General features: G+C 32.6%; 1 protein-coding gene across 2 annotated transcripts; it reads left to right on the top strand.

Annotated features, from left to right (window-relative positions):
- Positions 1–1,506: 1,506 nt before the first annotated feature.
- HBS1 (translation elongation factor EF-1alpha (GTPase) HBS1) lies at positions 1,507–21,376 on the top strand. Of its 2 annotated transcripts, none has more exons than XM_074118951.1 (13): positions 1,507–1,749; positions 1,824–1,892; positions 2,381–2,674; positions 2,787–2,834; positions 14,415–14,498; positions 14,576–14,699; positions 14,820–15,056; positions 16,689–16,918; positions 19,199–19,432; positions 20,434–20,607; positions 20,661–20,875; positions 20,959–21,204; positions 21,284–21,376. In XM_074118951.1, the coding sequence occupies exons 1-13, from the start codon at positions 1,707–1,709 to the stop codon at positions 21,290–21,292; spliced, it is 2,007 nt and encodes a 668-aa protein (XP_073975052.1). In that variant the 5' UTR covers positions 1,507–1,706; the 3' UTR covers positions 21,293–21,376. The 2 variants fall into 2 exon arrangements, with proteins under 2 accessions (XP_073975052.1, XP_073975053.1); XM_074118952.1 differs by having other exon boundaries at positions 1,508–1,749; positions 20,676–20,875.
- Positions 21,377–22,361: the final 985 nt, after the last annotated feature.

Genomic DNA, 22,361 nt, shown 5'->3' with positions numbered 1-22,361 from the left:
TTCGTGAATATCACTGACCTTCAGCTGACCGAGACACACTCTTAATGAACCTTAACCCTAGGAAGCAAGGATAATGATTACACAGACTCCTGGATTGTGTATCACACGCTTATTACGGCCTCTTTAAGAGGGTTAGAAAGATTGGGCGTCAAGGAATAGATTCACAAAAGAATGAAAGTCAGAGGAAGGAAGGTTCTTATAGGTTATAAATTTAATTATAGATTGAAAAGACCTGAGAGGAAATAAAATTGTCCAGGAGGTGGGGAAAGGCGATTTTAAGATGAATGTCAACAATTGGATCCAGGAGGAGAGGTGATGGATGATGAGAGTTGGAAAAGAAGTATGAAGGGAGTTTCTACGGCGATTGTGGGTACGGCATCTCCCAACTGAGGATGTTTAGCCCTGAAGACATCTCTGTGAGAAATATGGTTAATAGACAAGAAGAGACGCTAATGACTCCAGATGTCGATATGCCGTAAAAAAAAAGAATGAAATTCAGAAGAGGATATGGTCTCACCGGAAGAACTATAAACTGCAGCAATGGTTGTCTGGAAGTAACTAGTGGTTATGGAAATTGTTGTGGTCTGGATGGAAGGTGTGGAATGGCTAGGCAAGTAGTGGTGAAGTATACTATTTTGAGAAAAGGCTGTACTACAGGCTGGCCTGTCCTATATGTTGTGTTCCGCAGCAATGTCCAAGAATGGATATGAGCTCTATGTCATTGCATTGTCCAGGGAGTGCTAAGTCTTCATCGCAGAAGCTAGGATTTAGACCTATGGCATTCCATGCAGAAATGAAAACGAATGTCCAAGAATGGATATGAGCTCTATGTCATTGCATTGTCCAGGGAGTGCTAAGTCTTCATCGCAGAAGTTAGGATTTAGACCTATGGCATTCCATGCAGAAATGAAAACGAAATTGTTTAGATTTAGGATGCATAGCGAGGAACGAATTGAGTGTTGGCGGTATTCAGGAAAAATAAAAGTGGTTTAGAATTAAGAAAATCGTTGGGGCGAAAGCTATCTTAAATATTGTAACTAAATAAAGGTCTAAATATCAAAATTTGAATTGGGAATATTTGCTTTTAATGTGAAACATATTATTTTTAAAGGAAACTAATAAACGTTTTAAACAATTTTTTAATGATGAACAATAAATATTTATTTTTTGAGGTAATTTATTGGTTATTGGCCTAAAACGATAAAACTTACTGGAAAAGGCTCATTGAACACTTTTTAGAGAGTATTCAACAATTAGAGACTTAGATAACTTAGACTCACTATTTCATTTATAATTTATGTAAGTGAAAACAAAAGTAAAACCCACTCGATAGTGAAATAAAACAAGACCAACCATAAAACATTGTTTCTTTAACCGATGTTTAAAATAAAACAATTTTGATAAAGAAATTAATAGAAAATATATAAACTGGAGGTGCAGATCAATAAAAAAAAGTTTAATTTATAAAGGTTGAGAAATTCAGTTTTATTCTGATAACACTGTAATTGAAACCTTCCCTCCTTTATGACTGATCCTGCAATTTAATGAGTTCTCAGTTTTGACGTTCATTCTTCATTATGGAGATGCTAATCGAAAATTTCCAATATTCAAGCCCAAATGTTCTTTGAAATTAGTTTTATTTAGAGCTTAATTTGTTTAAACATAACACAGTTTCCTTTTTACTAGAAATTTAATTACTTTTCATTATGTCTCGCCACAGGAATGTAAGATCTATGAATTACTCGGACGGTAATTGATTTAATTTTTATTTGAATAGATGGATGAATTCGTAGAATTAAGTTTAACCAAGAACAAATTTACAGAATACGATGGGTATGACGATGTCTATGGACATTCTGTGGAAGATGATTATACTATATCTCCCAGTGATGGTGAGTAAAAATAATTATTTGCTTTCATCGCCTTTATTTTTTTTTACCCTCAATAGATCAGTTACTCAATCAATTAATTACAATTAATGAATTTCAATGGACTTCCCTTAATAAGAGGGATAATAGAAATAATCGGTTAACGTCTACTTTGGAAGGCCTCTCTTTTTAATGTTTACATTAAAATGTAACATGTGTATTATTAAATCACCTCATAAACCTCTCCAGAGTTGTTTCTATGTTATTTATTGCGGTTGTAATCAGATTACAAGAATTACATTACAAATTTATCACTCAGAGGGATACTCTCAGGAAACTCATCAGACCTATAAGTATGTAACCTAGGAAACGGTTGGAACTTAATAGCTGTGTCGTAGAAAATGTAATTCAAGGGAGCCAACATTCTTTTTATTTACTTATAATGATCAAGTATCTGTTAATTTATAGCCAGTTTTTACTTTAAAATCAATATGAATCATATTTATTTTTAGCTGCATTTATGTACGATCGTAATAGTCGGCAACCACAGATGTCACTTTATCTGAAAAATGAAGAGGATATTGCAGAAGAAGATGAACAATCATCATCCGATCCTTCTATTAAACAGCAGAGTGAAGTAAATCAAGAAAAACTGACAGTTGGTTTAGAACAAATAAAAAATATTTTAGGCGATTCATTTCCTGAGGAATTATTGATTAACATGTTAGTGGAGAAGAACTATGACACGGCTAAAGTAATCGATGTTCTTTTGAATAACACTTCATTTTCGAAGAGAGACACAGCAGGTAACCATTAATTTGTTTTAAATTTTTTATTATGTTTTCATATTTGCAATTTAGTAATTTGATGTATTAGTTCAAAATTTTATTGTCAAATATAATTTTGTTTTTTCTGCAGTTTCGCCGAAGCCTCAAAGATTGACATCGTTAAGATCATCTGAAAAAGGTATAATTATTTAAATTATATTTTCAAGATACATACATGTCTAGTTAATTTATTTCATTTTACTGTGACGATGTCAGTTTTAAAGTAGCTAGCAAATTCAAACGCCACAAACATTTATGTAATGTCCGCCCTCAATAAACAATAAAAAGTAGGAAAGAAAATGAAATGGGGCCCCGATATTTATATTTTTTTTGAAAAAGTAATAATTTCTGATGAATGTAGTAGCTTAATATTTTTCTGAAAATTATTCTTGAAAATATTTATAGTGATGTCAGCGAAGGATTCGTCTTCCGAAATTGATTTTTTCTTTAAAATACATTTGCAGCTAAAGCTATTGATTTTGAAAATTTTTCGACATTCTGAGAATAATGTGATTGTTTCTCATTTTTTTTTGTCCTAGCTTAAAAGAATAGACAATCATTTATTGTTCTGCTTTAGCCAATCACCATCATTAGTCGAAACCCAACAAATTTGTCTGCCAAACCTTCCAATCTCAGTCTAAATACCTCTTATGTAATGCTTTCCTCAACATCCCCTGTCACTGTGTTTCTTATATGATTCTTTTATTCCATTTCTCCATGTATATTATTAATTTTATATGCATCTTTGTTCCCATTCTGCTTATAAGCCCTGTGTAATTTTTTGAACTCAGTAGGTAGTATATGATCTTGTTTGTTTATTCTATCCTCGCTTTCAACTCAAAGTCCAGCATCATGTTTAATATCCCATTCAAGAAAAAAATATTATAATCTTTTAGTTCTTGCAAGTATATAATCTTGCATCATTACTCGAATTTCAATGTATTAAGTAATTAATGAATATGTGGTTGCATCCGCTACATAGGACCACAAAGTTATTCAAGATTTTATTTGTTCTAGCATTTTTTGTGTTAGGACTTGCTAACCGTTTTCGAATTTTAAAACAGCGTAATGGCATGCGACCCTAAATCTTGTGTCATTTTCACTTGTCATTGTCATTTGTGTGAATGTGTCGTTTTCTCCATAGTGATCTGATCCCCTAACTTTGATGGTGGATAAAAATCCGAAACGGCCAGATGGTTGTATAACAATCATGCTGCTATGCGGGTAAAATTTTTGGTATATAATAATTATTTTCTTTTTTAAATTTCTTTGCTCTTAAATCACTTTTAAACGTTTCTAATCAGGCTTGACACCTATCAAATCCTAAATGGTAATTACCTTTAACTGTCCATTAAGTATTAAGTGCCTTTAAGTATGGTTTCTGTTTGCTTTTTTTCAAGATTTCTTAGAATTTGTTTTAATCTCAGCTTCCTTACTGATAAGGTAAGTGATGAAAATACATCCCAAAACAATCATTTTTTGAAAGGAAAAGTAAATATCAACTTATTTCCTGGCTAGCTTATTTTTAGTTTTACAAACCAACTTGTGGCTTAAGTGAGATTTTTTACTTACGCGTTATTGACCAAAACGTTCTATAACGATAGTAGCGCTTCACTCTATTAATTGGGAAATAGTAAAAATGTAAGCCAATATAAGGTCTTTGAAATCTGCATGCTCTTTAGAATTAAATACTTCAGTTCCTGCTCTAATCTATTCCTTATAACCGACCAAAGAAGCTACTCTTGAACTGTCTTGGTTCTTGAGTGTAGGAGTGGCATATGTTCTCGGTTATGTACCATTCCTTTCTGTATATTCTCAGTTTCAACTTCTTGAGCACATTTTTCTTTAAATGCTCGAGACTTTATAGTTCTTTAACTAATTTCAAATTGGATATGGTAGCAACTGGTTTTTAATTGAAGGACAATACACTTTTTTGCTAAGGTCATTTTACTAAAAAATCAGTTTAGAGAAATGTTCTACTCGCATTCAGTAACTAACATAACTAGATAACAGTAACCATAGCCTTAGCAGCGTATTAGAAAACCCAACTAAAAAAATGTTCTTAAATGAGAAAACGTACCAAGAAGTTGAAGTAACACTATAATTTATAGATGCTAACCTGCTTTCCTACCTATGTTCAAACCATGATAAACATCATTTCTCGATTAGCATGTCTGAAATCGAATTTCCAGTAGGTTGGATATAGAATAACTTGGTGAAGGAACCTCAATGATATCTATCCTCTGATCACACTTTTGTGCTCCAGAGCAGCGTCCTAGATTGATTTCGCTCCTTTTCATATGTTTCATATTTTTTCCAACTTCCATCTATTAGTGGGTTTTTACAAAGAAAGTATTTCGTAAACTTAGAACTGAATTCTTAGATTTACATATATTTTGCTTATAGTTTTATGCTGATAACCTAAAACCTATTGCTGCTATTCTAAAAACTACAAAACAATTCCTATATTCAAGAAGCTTAGTCCAGATGATGTCAGCTATTATCACCAATATATTAGTCCTGGTAATATCGAAAATAATAGAGAGGATATCTCAATTATCTCTTAATTCTGTGCTAAATAATGTCGATGCAACAGTTAGCCTTTAGCTTCGTTAGCGACTATAATTTTAACGTGCATTATGTCGAAACAAAATTATGTATACGCATACATATGTAGATAAACATCAGCTTGAAAAATAAAAAATATTTTTTATGCGCATCTCAGTCCGTATCTTGCTAAAAGTGTATCTTCTTGAATGACACTCTCCAAAGTGCCTTAACCTCAACTTTACAAAATGTTTTTAGGTCATGTCCGAAATTTTTAGTGCTACATATTTTTTCAGGTAGGGAGATTGCTTTTTCTTTAAATAAATAAAAAGAGACCAAATTATGACACTAAATTTTCAATTGGTTCAATATTTTAAATTCACTCTCGTCTCTTCCAATCATCAAACACCACTCATTCCTTCCCCATTCTCGCGAACTCCAAAACTTTGTATAGTTGCATATTTGTGCTCTACTCCTCTTTATATCACACTAATATAAGCGGAAAAGTACCTACCACATTCCGATAGCGCGCCTAAAACAACTAATCTCTCGGAGAGAAGTACGAGGGTCGTTTGAAAAGTCCGTGCAAAAATAAAAACTACTTAATTTTTTGGGGTAAACCTTTTTTATTTTTCAACATAGTCTCCTTTTAGGCTTATCCACTTCGTCCAACGCTGCTCTAGTTTGTTGATCCCTTCCGAATAATAGGATTTGTCCAAGTCTGAAAAATAGCCATTCGTTTCTGCAATCACCTCCTCGTTTGAATAAAATCTTTTTCCCGCCAGCCATTTCTTCATATTGGGGAACAAATAGTAGTCCGAGGGAGCCAAGTCTGGAGAATAGGGGGGATGTGAAACGAGTTGGAACCCTATTTCCATTAATTTTGCGACCACAACTGCTGAGGTATGAGCTGGTGCGTTGTCGTGATGGAAAAGGACTTTTTTGTGGGCCAATCGTGGGCGTTTTTCTTGCAGCTCGGTTTTCAAACGGTCCAATAACGATGAATAATATGCACCTGTAATAGTTTTACCCTTTTCCAGATAGTCGATGAGGATTATTCCTTGCGAATCCCAAAAGACAGTCGCCATAATCTTTCCGGCCGAAGGAACGGTCTTCGCCCATATGGCCACTCCGAAAATTTTGAAACCACTTATAAACTGTTCTAATCGAAGGTGCAGAGTCACCATAATGTTTATCAAGCTTCTCTTTAGTCTCCTGAGGCGTTTTGCCTTTCATAAAGTAGTGTTTAATCAACACACGAAATTCTTTTTCGTCCATTTTTTGAAAATACTCGACTTCCTCGATTCAAACGAATGCCAGACACAAAGAAATAGACCGATCTGGCTGAAACTTGGTGTGTGTTCTTCCAAGAGATGCTACTAACTAAACATAACCTCGATACGCGCCAGTAGTGCTATCTCTCTGACTTTGCACGGACTTTTCAAACGACCCTCGTATATCACACCCATATCTTTCAAGTATAAGGGTACAAATAAAATAACTTTTTACTATGTATTTTCTAAATAAAGTTGTTTTATTAGTAGTGGCGTGCTATTAATAAAAATTTACAGTTCCATAATGAGGAATTACTGAATGGGTAAAACATTGTATTTAGCGTACTAATAAAAGAATTAATGCTTCCGATGCTGCAAATTATTTAAATTTAATAATTGTATTCCACGTTAAAAATCTGTTTGAAAAAGAAAAGAGAATCGTTGAAAAGAAAGTGTTTTATAAGGATTCTGAAACGTAAGAACTAGTTTTAACATAAACGGTTTCCTCATAGTGCACCTAGCAACTCGAGCTTCTAACCTACATCATTTCTACAAAACCTCAATAACTCAAAACATAAGATGCTGCTTTAAATGGATTAATAAGGCGCCACGGTAGCCGAGCGGATAGAGGCGAGACCTGTAAAGCTAATATGTATTGTGGCACTGGGTTCGATTCCCGGTCTTAGGCCTTGGATTTTATTTAATGGTTAATAAAAGAAATTTACTGTAAAGTATGTTTGCTAGTCGCCTCCGTCCACGACACCTAAGTGGTAGTTGGACGTAAAGCCCGCCTGAAAAAAATAGGCACTACTTTACTTGGATTAATAAGTCACTTAAGAATTTCATTTAATTACTCATTATTTTGGATGTAGTTTATACGTTTGTTCCAAAAAGTTTTCGATTAATGAAACTGTAAGTTGGTCTCTATACTAGTTTGCATCGTTGATTGTCGCCGTCAGAGCATGCATGATTTAGTGCATGATCTAGTTCGGATTTCCAACCAAGATGGATTTATTAGTTTTGTGTAGAAAATTTGACTTGGGAATGTGATCTTCTGCGCAGGATAAGAATGTCGTTGACCTTGTTTCTCTGACTAATAATATTGTTTTTAGTTCTAATCACGCATTTAACTCTAGAAATTTGTGCTTATTATGCTTAATCTAACTTATTGACTAGTAAGTCAACAACCGAAATATAACCTTCTGACTTAACAAGCCAAGCGGATTGGCATGACCTTTACCTCTAATTGTGATAGCTACCACTAGGGTTGGGGTTGTGTACAATAGAGCCGATTAACAGAAAGAAATCAGCTTGGGCATTCATTGTGCATGCTCCATGCAAATAAAAACAGTTGGTGGTTTTTCTGTACAACTCTTGTTAGCTAAAATTTTATTTGATTACTAAAAGATTTGCTACAATAAAGATAAAAATTGACTGTTATCAATTCAAAAGTTCTAATAAACGATTTGCTAAAATTTGAAAAGTTTTTTAGTTTTGAAAGAAGTTCTCTTGCACGAGTATAATTAAAAGAAATTTTCCATTATTTTTCTTCTTTTATGTAATTAGTGTAAAATACTGATTTTAATTAAATATGTTTGGAATCTTAAGTACTCAAAGGGACTTTTTTCCTAAAATGTTTTTTAATATAGACGCCAAAATGGCTACAAAGCTAACAGTCCTGGCTTCGAAACTCGGTCTGGGCTTTGCATTTTATTTAGTAATTTAAATGAGAAATTAAAGAGAATAAATTAGCTATTCACGATTTATAATATCTCGGTCAGATTGGTAGTTAGACGAACATCCCACCTCTCATTAAGTAGACATTACTTATAGTATATGTATATTTGTATATAAATACATAATATATTTATTTATACTTTCTTATTTTATCGATTATCGTTTTCCAAAGTAGCTAGGGGGCGGGGAATAAACGGTTAAACGTTCAATTTTAGGCTGTTTTTTTTTTGATTAGCGAAACACAGCGAATTTGTGCGACTTGATTTCAAGATTTACTATATAGGTTGTTTGATCTGTCTCTCGCCTTTCTGATTTTGCAAAATTATATAATATAATTTTGTAAGGTCGTTGCTAAGACATAATTTTTCAAGTGATGAAATGTGAGTTCCTCGGAATTTTTTCCCTCCCTCTTAGTTACTTTTAAAGCCTAAGACTTCCTACATTCAATTGCAGCCTACAAGATAAAGTTACTTTAATTTCAAAAGTATATCTTTTACGTAGATGAATTTAAGAAAGTGTAACTGTGGCGCTGTAGTTTTTCGACCCCTTCCTGTTTAAAATTAAAATCCATTCATATTTTGCGAATTTTTCAACCATTGTCAATTTAAAATTATATACTCTCTTGATGAGAACTCCTTCAATAGAAATTCTCTTTCGTCTAGAGAAGACATTTATATTAGAACCACTAGATGAAATGCGTTAGTATTTATGCTAACGAATTTAAGTGGATAAATTTGTCTCATTTTACCAGTGATCATAAGTCTAACTCATAAACTAATCAACCCTGTCATCTGATGATTTGTCTTCCGGCTATGTTATTATATGTCTGCAATGTACTTTTTGTCAAGACATTCTGAAGATTCTAATTATGGCTTTGGTTTTTGCCAAAAAATCTAATAATGAAGATATCCTGAAGATAAATGAATATGCAAACTAGTTGATTCAAAAAATGTCATTACTAGTCATTCAAAAAACTCTGATGACTTAAACTAATTGGAAAATATGTTTCTCTGAATTGAAAGATCGGTTTCTATAAGAGAGATTCTTGTGAAGAAAAAAAGAAGCGCGTTAAGACTATCCTAATCGGGGTTTAAATTAAATTATAAAGTTGACTAAATCTTATGAAATTTAATAAGTTGCCAGTTTGAGACCATTATTTGTTTTATTTGCAAAAAAAAAAATATGTCAATGTACAGTTTAAATTTTAAACAAATAAGCCCTTAAAGGCACCAAGAACGCGGGAGTTTCGATCATTTTGTTTCCCAAAAATTTCATTTTCGTGATTGCACATATTGTAAATTGAAAAGTTAAATCAACTAGAAAAAAAATTAGCCTACCGTTTGAACAATTTTGTTTCCAAATTTGTTTTTTGCCTCCTCTTGCACTATTAAATACGGCAGCTTCGGTTTTATCCATTTGTAAGTTGATTTCTAAGCCCTGCACTTTAACTCTATAGCTTTTAATATTCATTACTTAGCTGAAAAATCCTCGTGAGGTCAGGATTTATGTGTATTTTGACCTCACAGGTGGATCAAGAATTGTCGAGTTAAGAAGAAAATCAGGAAATCTTTTGATTGAAACAGAGCCTCAGGATATCGGTACTTGCCATGTTTTGCTGTCAGAAATAGTGGACTCAGAGAAGTTTTCATTTAAAAGATACAAACATCTTGAAATGGATTTTTCACAATTACTTATAAATAATATCAATCCTGTTAATACTCTTGATTCTTCAGTTGATAAGAATTTATCTCAAAATGACAATTCCAATGTAGTAAACAATAAGAAATGTTCACAAACAAATCAACATCCTCTGTGTACAAAAAATTTATCAAAAGTTGGTTATTACTTATGTATAAGATATTTTGAGCTACCAAAAGTATTAAAATTGCGCAAAGAAACTCAAACTACTGTAATACCATTTAAATTCGAAACTAGATCGCCGGACGAAGTTAAAAAACCTTGTGTAGTAAAGAAAATAGAGTATAAAATCAGATTTTGAATTAAAAAAAATTGTGTTCCTTCTTTTCCCTGCTTTTAATTTTTATATTGCTCACTCCTTTCTTAGAACATCTCGTTTCAATCAATGTCTCTTCAATTGTGAAACCCTAATTGGTATTGAGTGAATTGTTTTTCAAATTGTAATTAAATGATTTTGTAGTTCAAATTTGGAAGAGTTATCGTAAATGGGAGACATTAGAGAAAAGTTAAAACAAAAAAAATTGTGTACTAAAGCCGAAGTTTATAATAAAAGTTTCTGCGATAAACAAATCTACATTATGTTCGGTTTTACTTTAATCCAAATTTGAAAACACAGCATTCCATCTTATGTATTTACAAAGTTATCTTATGACTTATTTTTTATGGCTTTATTGAAAATACAATTAATGATTTTGTGTCGGTTATGGTTTAAATTTCACTAATATTTAGTAGTGATTATACTGTAGTTATGTTTAACAACATAAAATTATGATTAAGTTAATATTAATCTTTATTGATTTGGTAATTTTAAAGATAAAATTAATTTGTATTTATATCAAAATTTTGTTAATCATAATCGTTTTCATAGTTTTCTATTTTTTATTTGTAAATTTTTATTGAGTTTAATTGAATTTTTCTCTTTTTTTCTGTAGTTTTTCTCGATTGGTCAAGGGTTTTGCATATAAATAACTATCAAAATTGAAAGTTTTTATAATTAAAGTAATCGCTGTTGCAACCAGATACTGAATCCAAAGGCTGCTTCTTCGTAGTGTAAACCTGGAAGGAATGCAGGATTAGCTTTCCCGAGAAAAGTTCATGCACTTAATTCATAGATCTCATCTTTTATAATTACATTATAAAAACACTACGCATATTATTAACTGAATTACTCATAATTCGTAATTACGTATATAATTTCTAGATAATTTTTTTTGGGGCAGTTACGATCAATTTTAAGGAAGTACTTAGAAGGTCAAATCCGCAATGCTACAACTCAAGATTTCCGTCGTTTCGTGCTTGTGTTGCCCATTTTTCTTATTTGTATCTTTCTAAAATTTAAAAAAAAAATCCACTTAAAGCATCTTTTACGTAAATATAATTTGGCTTGCTCAGTTAGACCGCTTAGACCCAGGGCGATGATCCCTATCTTTATCATGTCACATCTCAGCCATCTTTAGGAGCAGCACTTGGCTAAGTATTTAACTCAACGTTCCCTAAGATATTTGGTCATTCCCCGTCTTTCTTCAGGCATCCTGCAGACATGGCATACCATTTCATTTTTCTTGTTTAGCAAAATCAAACAACTTATAAATCAACAATAAAGATGATTGTCATATGTTCTCTGTGAATCTGAAGTCTCTTATTGAGGCTTTAACAAATTATTTTTTAACCCCTCCAATACTAATGCCTAATCTTTTAAACCGGTAATTAAGGCTTGCCCATTCTCTCAGAACAAAATTTTTTTCTAACCTCTTAATGTTGGGTTAAATTATGAGATTTAAAAAAAGAAAACTTGAGAATTTAAGCTGAAGTTTTTTAAAAAATGATATGATTGATGAAACATTTATTTAAAAGTAAATAAAAATTCTTCGTTAAAAAAGTTCCAATCCCATTTTAAATTTTGCTAATTAAATACGTTTTTCAAGAATGTACTGAAATGTGATCAGTTCTACTGTAAATAATTTTTTTAGTGCTTTACTTCTTGTTGTAAGTTACTATGTAATAGATAAAAAGTGTTTAAAAATTGATTATAATTTTTGGAATTTGAAACCTAACAATTTTTATGTAAGTCCTTCTCTGAAATTGTAAGATTCATTATATTTTATTAAACAGTTATATTTATTTACTTTTTTTTTCTTTTCCTAAGCTTTCTAAAATTTCTATTTTTTGGGGGGGCATGTGGAAATCTCATTAAATAAAAATTGCAAAATTACCAAGAGAGATTCACCAATTGAACTTTTGATTTCTTAAATCGGTTGTTATGTACCGTTTCAAATTTGAATCTCTTTTTGTTTCGTTGTTTCGAAAAATGCGTTTTAATGAGAAAACTGTACGATCTGTGAGGTCCTCATTTCTGACTTCTAATATGATTTGTGATGTGATGAGAAATAGCCAGCAGTATTTTTCTCCAATTTATCGCGGCCAGGTGTCAGAGGCTTAAAGTTTTCTTACTTTATTGTTCTAAATTAATTTGGGAATGTGATTGTTAAGTAATAAGTTGCCTCTAACCAGCTTTTATAATTTTCTTTATGATTTTTATGGTCTATTGCTCTTAAATACTAATTTTCTTGCTTCTGCAGCGATTGGCTGGATTACTAACTTGCTTGAATTGATATGATAATTTTTTAATAGGTCCTTAACAGCCTTAGTTTTTGATTCGTTGATGAAACCTTATTTTAGAGTCAGTAAAATTCTCCCTATCTTTAAAGTTGATGCTTAATTAGTGTGCACATTTGTATTAGAGTTCATTTATACTGGCCAGTTTAAGCTATTACTAACTTTTGTTTTTCTAGGAACCTTGACTTACTCTTGGCTGCGCAGCAATTCATTCTTTTACTTCAGTATTTAAAAATTCAACTTTTTGGAAATTTATTGTCTTTACACGTTTGCTGGTGATTAATTATTATTGTGAGGCAAAAGTTTTAATTAAGAAGGGCTAAAGGAATCCGTTATAAAGATTTTGGTCAAAATCATTTCAAAATTCCTAAAACCAGTTTACTTAGTAGAGTTTTTTCTTTGTTTTTCTCGAAAAGTTATTGTTTTTTCTTTATATATTCAATTCTTGAATGTAGATATTTGATTTTGTTGCAGTAAAATACCTTAACTATTTCAGGAAAATTATTTGTTTTTCAGATAGTTTTCTTTCCAAATAAAAATCTATAATTGAGTTTGATTAAAATACATTAAGCTGAATTAACTCCGTGTATATCTATCGTTTTCGTTCGAATCTTTGTGACGTTTTACTCTTCCTGATGATTCCAGTGTTCGGATTACCTTCAGGTCACGCATTCTCTCCAAACTTCCCCATCCAACCACTTATTTACTGTATCTATCCCGCACTTATCTCCTACTGGCCGATCTCTTTTCTGTTTCTCTTAGGGATCTATACCCTCACCACTTTTGGACATTTTCTTTCGGCATTCTTCTGAGGTGTCTGTATCATGTTAGATTTCTTTTGTTGTGTCTTCTCTTCTATTGTTTCCATTACGTCCGTTTCCCTCCTTTAGATACACATTTCTAATTTTATTTTATTTCCCTTTGCAAACATTTCCTTCAGTAATCCGTTTCTACAATCTTCACCTTCTGACAGATGTTTCATTGCCAGTCCATGTTTCTGCGAGTTTCCTTCTTTAATGGAATAAAAGACCTTCCCTTAGTCTCCTTGAATGATGATCTAGATCTAGATGATTGATTAATGGACATGGTTGGTATGTAAGTATTAGCCTTTTACTAATGTAAAGGCGTTACTTAGTAAGATTATAATCAGTGCTAAATGCAACTTTCTTGAAAATGGAGACATCGGCCAAGATATTTGGATTGGACGTTTAGCTCCTAGAAGACCAAATGTATTGTTTGAAAAGGAAGATGATATTCGGAACCTGTGAGAGGAGTTAGTCAAGACCACGGCCCCTTTAATACTTCAAATCCCTGATTCTTCAGACTTAGGAATCCATATTTTCTGGAAAGATATGCAGATAAAAGTAGAAGGCATGAATATTGTGCGAAGTTAAATGAAAATCAATTGACACAGCGGTTTTTGAGAAAATAAGAAAACTAAAAACTCTGTCCTGTTCTGTCTTTGTCATGTTGACAACCTCCGTTTGACGGAAACAAAGACTGAAGCGTGTTTTCAAAAAGTAATACCAAGTTTTGAGCTTTTTCAGACTTTTTATTTTTTAAGATGTGCATTCTGCTTCGTTAATTTTCGTTGGAACTGAACTGTCATGCCACAAGTGACACAAGTGTTTAAAATATGCATCTTGCCTAATGCATATAAACATGCAGATTATTAGGTAAACAAGGTTTATTCGTTCAATGTGGACCTTAAAAAAACATGGATTTAATTGAAAACTCTTTTTCGAAAATTTGACGCGATACACTCCGGAATTAGGAGTATAAAAATATAAGTTCACTACTCTCTAACGCTGTTAAGTGATGTTTGTAAACTTTTTTTGTTGGAACAGCTCGCACACCTGTTGTTACTGTATCTAGTCCGGCTAAGAGCAATGTAATAAAGGGATTCTTGATTTCTGACGACAATAATCCAGGTTATTTATTTTAATTTTTATTTAAATTAATCTCTTTAAACCTAGTTAATAAAGTTTCATTTAAAAATTATTTTTAGAAACAATTAAAGATACTAATCAAAGTTCCCGATCTGCATCTCCAACTGTTGTGGACAAAACAAACCCAGACGCTATTGCACAAAAAGTTAAAATTTCGGAAGATGTTCTTAATATTTCGAAGAGGTAACCATTTACATATTTCTTTATTATCTGTTCAACTTAAACTTTTCCAACACAAACAAAAAATAAATAAACAAAATAAAATAAATTAATGCAAAAGTGAAATGAAAATTATTGTTTAAGAAATATAGCAAAGGCTGAAGAACATTTTAAAGAAGATCGAGGCAGCTGTAAGGAACAACTACATATGGTTGTAACAGGTCATGTGGACGCTGGAAAGAGTACATTAATGGGGCATTTACTTTTTAAATTAGGTCACGTTAGCTCGAAAACCATGCATAAATATGAACAAGAAAGCAAGAAACTTGGCAAACAGTCATTCATTTACGCATGGATTTTAGATGAAACTGGAGAAGAAAGGTAATGTACATTACAAAAACAATTTACCAACTTCCACAATTTATATCGGAAGATACTAGTGATAACTAATATATTTTACCTATTGAATCAGCTTCTACAACTTTCATTTTCAAGGGATGATCCTTAAGACTGACTTTTGGCAAACAATTTTTGATGCATTTCGTTGGTGGTCTCCCCTGAAGCTCAGAAATTAGAAATCCATAAGGTTTTAGTAACCACTGCTAGCGCGCTATTCCGCACATCTTTTAATAATGTTGGAAACTTACTGGCATGAATTTCTAGGCATTATCAATTATTTGCCATCACAATCCATCAGCCATAATAGATTTTTTTCATTATGACTGGTTGCGTATTTCAAGAGAGGTTTGAAAATCCGGTCGGAATGAAATAGTACAATCAGCTGAAATAAGTTATTTTCATTTAATCCTTAGCCATCTGAATGGTTCTAGAACCTTAGGCGAGGCCAGGCCTTTCAAGTGAGCTTAATCTAGAAGATCAATGTTGTGACTTTTCTTCATTACCCATGCCTAAGATATTTCTCTGTCATTTACACCATCATTTTTGGTCCGCTATCATTCCTTCAATCTATCCCTCTAACTAGGATATTCATTAACACTAAATATTTCTCCATCCACACCATTTGACCAGTCTTGTCGAAAGCTAGATGGGTGCTTCCCCTTAAAACTCGTGCAATAATTAAAAAAAAAAAATAGAAATAAGGATACTCTTATTAGGCCGATAACATCCCTTATTGATTCTCTTTTCTTTCTCCTGATGTAAATTTCGTGCTTGGGATATCCTAGCTCTAATTTTGGTTACGCAAAATTGTGGTCTGTGTCTACGTTAGTAATCTGGTATGTTCTTGGAAAAGGTAGGTTAGATCAAAGGTGTGCATTTAAATTAATTGTAGGAGATCTGTAATAGTTATTTATTTAACAAGTGTGGAAAGTAGTATTTTTCCTCACACGAGGCAGGGTTTGCAAGCACGAGCGAGCGAAGCGAGGCGAGTGCAAGTGCAAATTGCCGAGTGTGAGGAAAATACTTTACACTCGAGTTAAATATTATATTTTTCTGCAACCATTAGGGTTATTAACTAAAAAAAAAACTAAACAGGAATCACTAGAATCCATTTTAAATTTCTATAAGGTAACACTATAATCTTTTCAACTGTTATAATTAAAAATATCTAATTATTTATTAAAATAATATTTTTATTTCTATATTCCTTTCAATTTTTATTTTATTTTTTTAATATTCGTTTTTTTAATTATTTAGATAAAATAAATTAACAGAAAATATTTAATAACAAAACTTCTTATATCAAGGAAGCACAATAAAGTTTTTTCACTCACAAGTGAGGAAAGTGCACTAATGGGAATTTTCCCCACTAGTGAGGTAAAGTTGGGCATTACACAGCTGATTTTAATTGAGTAATGAGAACATTCCTACATGGTTGCAGAAAAGCGTATTTTTATTAATTACTGATGCTTACTTCTTTAGTAAAGTTGTAGAAAAAGTAGATTTGTATTTTTTTAAATGTGTATCAATTGAGATTATAACTTATTATGTTAAGGTATTCTTGAACTTGTTCGCAAATTAAAGCTAAACTAATTAAAAATTTATATTTACTAGATCTAGAGGTATCACTATGGATGTTGGACAGTCCAAATTTGAGACTAAGAACAAGATTGTTACATTACTTGATGCCCCGGGTCATAAAGACTTCATTCCAAATATGATCACTGGAGCTGCCCAAGCTGATGTTGCTCTATTAGTTGTGGATTCAACAAGAGGTGAATTTGAAACAGGATTTGAAAGTGGTGGTCAAACGAGAGAACATGCTCTGCTTGTAAGATCACTTGGTAATTAAAAGTTATTACTGTATTTGTTATTAGTAGCTTATATTTACGTCATAAGACAGTTGTAGAAATTTCTGTCTCCGTGAAGAGATTTTAAAAATATCTGTTTAACAAAGATTGTTACCTCCCTCTATGTTCAGTACCCTCAAGCCACTACCAACTGCTTACAAGCACTATTGCCATGCCCTTACATTGACAACTAAATCCGGTGAACCAAATAAAATCTAGAATCTATTCATTTTTCGAAACTCTTCTCTTATTTTAGAGGATTTTTTTTTTTTAACGTTTAAAGCGCGTGAACATCTAAGGTTATTTGCGCCCGGAGCTTTTTTCAGTGCACTGCCGGCCTCCGACAGTGTTCTCTCGTTACAGACAACACTGTCCATCACAGAGAGCTGTAAGAAGCTCCTAGGAAGAGAAAATCTAAGGGTCAGCAGCTGGATTCGAACCCGGGAGTCTAGTACGCTAACCACATAGCTAATCCCTTCCCATTTTAGAGGAATACACTTAGCTAAATTCTCACATCTTGATACTACTCTAATTTCGGTTAAAAATTATATCTAAATACATTTATTCTCAAGAGTTTCTCTTTCTGCATCAGTTTCCTATCACACTCCCTAATACCTTACACAGCAACCAGCTTCTTTGGATCGTCGAAGCCATTCTCCCTGTACCCTCTTTTTAGCATTTTACTGTCTTCCCAATCAAGCCATCTCACATTCACCAAGAACATCTCTTATCCTTTCTCTCTTCAATCGGCCCTCGCTTCATCTAGTCACTCAAGCAGCGGCATTCATTGGCGAATCCGAGAGACAGAAATTTTCGTAGAATTAACGGGCTACCTCTTTTTTCGAAAAAGATACGATCTTCTTGATCTGTTTGTCAGTTCAAATATTTCTTCCGTATAAACTGAACTCACATACATACACACTCATTAAATGACCTATTGACTGACTATTATTATCCTAACATTCGACATCAGTCTCACTGGGATTTATTTAGAGAAACTGTTGCAAAAACAACTAAACTTACTTGTTCCTTTAAAGGCATCACAAGACCTAGATCAATCGTAGAATCAATACAAATAAGCATACGGTAATCCATGCGTCACACTTCACTCCCAGGAACTATACTCTTACCTCTCCGCCTGCACTTTTTTAAAGACAGCTAATTACGGAAAAACGTTGTGCGAAAATCCTTTCTCTTCCATAAAAGCAACTCACAGACAAACTATCTGTGCATTACATCCACCAACGCAGAAAGAAGAACTCTCTCTGGACAGCAACCAAGAAAATATTCATGTACAGAAACCTCTCTTACCTTCTTCATTGTCTAACTCAGCATTTTCTTCAGTGTTTACTCTCCTTCCAGATACACATGACAAAAAATATTCAGAAAACTTCCATTCTCCACCATTCACTCCCAAACTTGTCTATCTTTAATCTTCCCCTCCAAAAAAAAAGTGCTGGCTATTATCTGGTTTCAGCCAAAATCTAACTTCCCAAAGCAGCTATAGACTTTATAACAGTCGTCACCCTTTACAATGCATTTCGAACCACTTACTTCGCCAACTTATAAAAATTCTCTTCTGTAAGAAATCCAAAAAAACCTACCCATTTCCTCCGAACCTACCGACCGATCGGTCTTATATCCATTATACGAAAAGTTCTTGGAACTCCTTATGCTTCGCCTACAAAATGAAGATGAATCATTGAACAGCAACCTCGAACACTTGTTCGGCTTTCGGAGTTCCCATTCGAGTATTTCTTTCTCTCCAGAGGTGAAACAGCAAGGACCGCTCGGGTGTTTCCTAAACATTTCTCAAGCCTTTGACAGTGTGTGTGGAACCTAGGGCTACCGTACAAGCTCGTTTTATTTATTGTAGAAACTTTATGGGGCCCTTGTCAACGTTTATAAATTATGAGGAACTATTATGTGTTAACAATGGCTAAACTTGCGAAGTACTTCAACTAAGCGCTTCTTTCACTATATTATTTTGTGAAATAAATTTTGGAAAAATGGTATGCTTGAAAAAAAAAAAGTTAATTTTTTAGAAACTAACTTCTTTTTAACTACAAAAAGTTAGTTTTTGTAGAAATTACCAACGGTTATGTATCTAATTACCTATGTTTACTTATTATGGATTACCTGTTACTATCAGTTTTGCTTCTTTTTCTGTGCACAGTTGCAGAATAAGTTTTTATTTTTTTCTAAATTTAAGCGTTCATATTCAAATTTTCACTCAATCTTTTTTAAATTTCGCTTTATTTTATTCCTTTTAAGGTGTAAACCAGCTCTGCGTAGTTATCAACAAATTAGATACGGTTGATTGGAGTGAAGAAAGATTTTTGGAGATTTCAGTTAAGATGGGCACTTTTTTAAAACAAGCTGGATTTAAAGAAAAAGATGTAACGTTTGTGCCCTGTAGTGGTTTAACCGGAGAGAATTTAATTGAACGATCTTCTTGCGAAAAACTATTGAAATGGTATAAAGGACCTACACTGTTAGAAGTAATCGGTGAGTAAAAAGATACCAAGATTGTAATCTGAATATATTTATTTTCACGAACCCTGTCTGAACATATCCCGATACCCAACGCTTACTCTTCTCGATTTAGTTGTCTTGATGTAAGTCGAAAATCTATACAAAGAAAGCATGTCAGTCATTTAATTTAAATAAACAAATAATGAAAAAACTTCGTATCTATTTCATTCGCTTCCTATTCTTTCAGTGGACCTCTTAGTTCGCGACTTTTATTTGAGTTTACAGTCCTCATTCTTATTACAATTCTCACCAAACGTTATATATCATACACTAATTATGTTTTTTTTTGGAAAACTATAGCCATTTCATCGCTAGTTATTACAGTCAAAATGCTTTCTATTTATTTATTTATTTATTTTCTTTAGCTTGATTATATATTTTTTCGCTAGGCTTTAAGAGGTATATTTTCTTGTGCTGTCTGTACTTTAAAAATCCACCATTCTCCCTCTGATAACTGCGCAAAATCTTCATCTAAAAATGAAGTTACTCGAGTCCGTATATTGTTTGATAGATATTTCACATACAATCCTCCCTTGTTTGCGAACATTAAACTTAGAATATCCTTCATGAAAACCAAAAATACACCATTCTTAAGTTTAAAATGTTTTAATAACACTTAAACGTCTTATTAAAGTTCGAAAACAGTTTTTATGCAAATTTCATATATTTGTTTTTTATGTGTGAGAAAAGTATGCTCATCTGTGGACGAGCTTTATTGGAGAATTATCTTCTTAACGCACTGACATTAAATTTTTTCTCTCGTTATTAATTTTTTGTACCTAATACTGCGTGAGTAATTTTAGCTTTACATAAGTTGTATCTCTTTATTTGCTTTCATTTATGCTGAACAGAAATGAAAGCCAATTAAAAAAAAAAAAAATTCCCAGTAAATTTCCTTTTTTTTTTTTAATACTAATCAGGGGTGAAATATATAACTTTACATATGACTTTAAAAATATGAACTCTACTTACAGATAAATTCAAATGTCCTGAAAGGCCAGTTTCCAAGCCTTTGCGAGTATCTGTGAACGATATTTATAAAGGTACTGGGTCAGGATTTTGTGTCAGTGGACGTGTTGAAAGTGGAATGGTGCAAGTAGGCGACAAAGTTTTAGTACAACCTCAAAACGAATTAGCATTAATTAAAGGTATATCCTTAAATAAGAAAATATTACTCTTTGTTTTACTAAGTATAATTTAGTACCTTTATTATTAGCTATCACAATCGATGAACTACCATCCCAAAAAGCTTTTGCTGGTGACTATATCAGCCTTACATTGGCAAATTTTGACCAACAGAATATTGCTATTGGTTATATACTTAGCGACCCCGCTTTTCCAACAGCAGTTTCTTCCAAATTTGAATCAAGAGTTGTGGTCTTTAACACTTCTGTGCCAATAACTAGAGGCTATCCAGTAAGTATGTTTCTTTGCTTTTTATTTTTGACTGATTTACAATCATGTTATTAATTTGTATACATTGTATTTGTTTAAAAAAGGTAGTTCTTCATATGCAGTCTCTATCTGAGCAAGCAGTAATTTCAAAATTAGTAGCACAATTAAATAAAAGTACTGGTGATATTGTGAAACAAAGGCCAAGATGTTTGCTTAAAAATAGCAGTGCTATGGTCATTATTGAAACTTCAAAACCAGTATGTATAGAACTATACAGAGACATGAAAGAATTGGGTCGATTTATGTTAAGAGTGAGTGGAGTTACTATCGCTGCTGGAGTAATTACAAAAGTAAGTTTTACTTGAATTCTTGTTCTGGCTCTTTATTACAAATTGATAAAATTATTCCTTTTTTTTTTTTTTTTTACAGATTATGTAAATCACGATGGCAAAGTGTGATGAGAAGTGTACTTTTTTTTTGTAAATAAAGTTTTTATGGAGATTATTTTTTATTCGAATTGAACTCAAGTTATGAATTATTTCTTTTTAATGCAGTCCCCTTGTCAGTTTTTGAGACGCTGGAGATATCTTCTCTAATAAAGGTTTTATTAAAAAAAAAAAAAAATCATTAAAGTAGTGTTCCAATCACCTTTTTAAGGAATTTCAAAAATAGTTCAAAAAGTTTTATCAATGTTTCTTCATGATTAAGAAAAATTTCTCGCTTTTTTTACCACGTCAATTTATGAGCTATTTGTTGGGAAGAAAAAACTAGCAATGAATTGCAAAAAAAAAAAATCTTTTTTTGGGTAAAGAACCTTCACCAGGTTAGATAAGTACGGAGTACCTCTTTCCGTCCTCATCTCGTTCAACCCATGGACTCAAAGTTCAGATATGGTATTTCGCCTCTTATCTTAAATAACTAAATCAAATCTCTAAACGTAATGAAGAAGGATGGTGATCATAAGAAAATAATTTACGACTTGTGCGTGGCTGCTTTATTTATAGAAAGTAAATCTCGAGGAATTTGTAATTAAGACAGCGCAATCTACACGATGTGCCACTAGGTGTAAATTTTTCCAGCAAGTCGATAGCTAGTTTGCCTACAGTGGCATGTCTCCAACAGAGGAACTAAGCGGACTAAGAGTGTTGGTGAGCCAAACTAATGCACTACTCAAACCAGATTGTGTTTCTTCAGATTACTTCCAAGGCAAGAACTCCAGACAGGCTAAACATCAGTCTCGGCACACAACTTGTAGTTTGGAACAACTGAAGGCAAAGAATACAATTTCTTAATACAAAATCGAAACAATTTTTTTAATTCTTCATAACATTCAATTCCCTAATCTTGGACCGAAAGCAGCCCATCCTTGCCTACCCCACTACTGCTACGAAAAAATTCTAAAATGTCCTCTTTACCTCTAACTGCTACCATAGCATCCGAGTAATATGACATTAGAATTTTAGTAATTTTTGAGAGTATTCCCAAATTGAGTAACTTAAGAAACTAT

This window comes from Rhodnius prolixus, unplaced genomic scaffold, assembly GCF_049639745.1.
Source record: "Rhodnius prolixus isolate KJV_2025 unplaced genomic scaffold, Rpr scaffold_2, whole genome shotgun sequence".
NCBI classification, from domain to species: domain Eukaryota; kingdom Metazoa; phylum Arthropoda; class Insecta; order Hemiptera; family Reduviidae; genus Rhodnius; species Rhodnius prolixus.
This window is presented reverse-complemented; position numbering and strand designations above follow the sequence as displayed.

Excerpts from the sequence above, each read along its gene's own strand:
- HBS1 (XM_074118951.1), top strand. The coding sequence starts at position 1,707 with ATGTCTCGCCACAGGAATGTAAGATCTATGAATTACTCGGACG. Across the intron at positions 2,835-14,414 it reads GTTAAGATCATCTGAAAAAG|CTCGCACACCTGTTGTTACT; the intron begins GTATAATTATTT and ends TTGTTGGAACAG. Across the intron at positions 14,700-14,819 it reads GTTCTTAATATTTCGAAGAG|AAATATAGCAAAGGCTGAAG; the intron begins GTAACCATTTAC and ends TTATTGTTTAAG.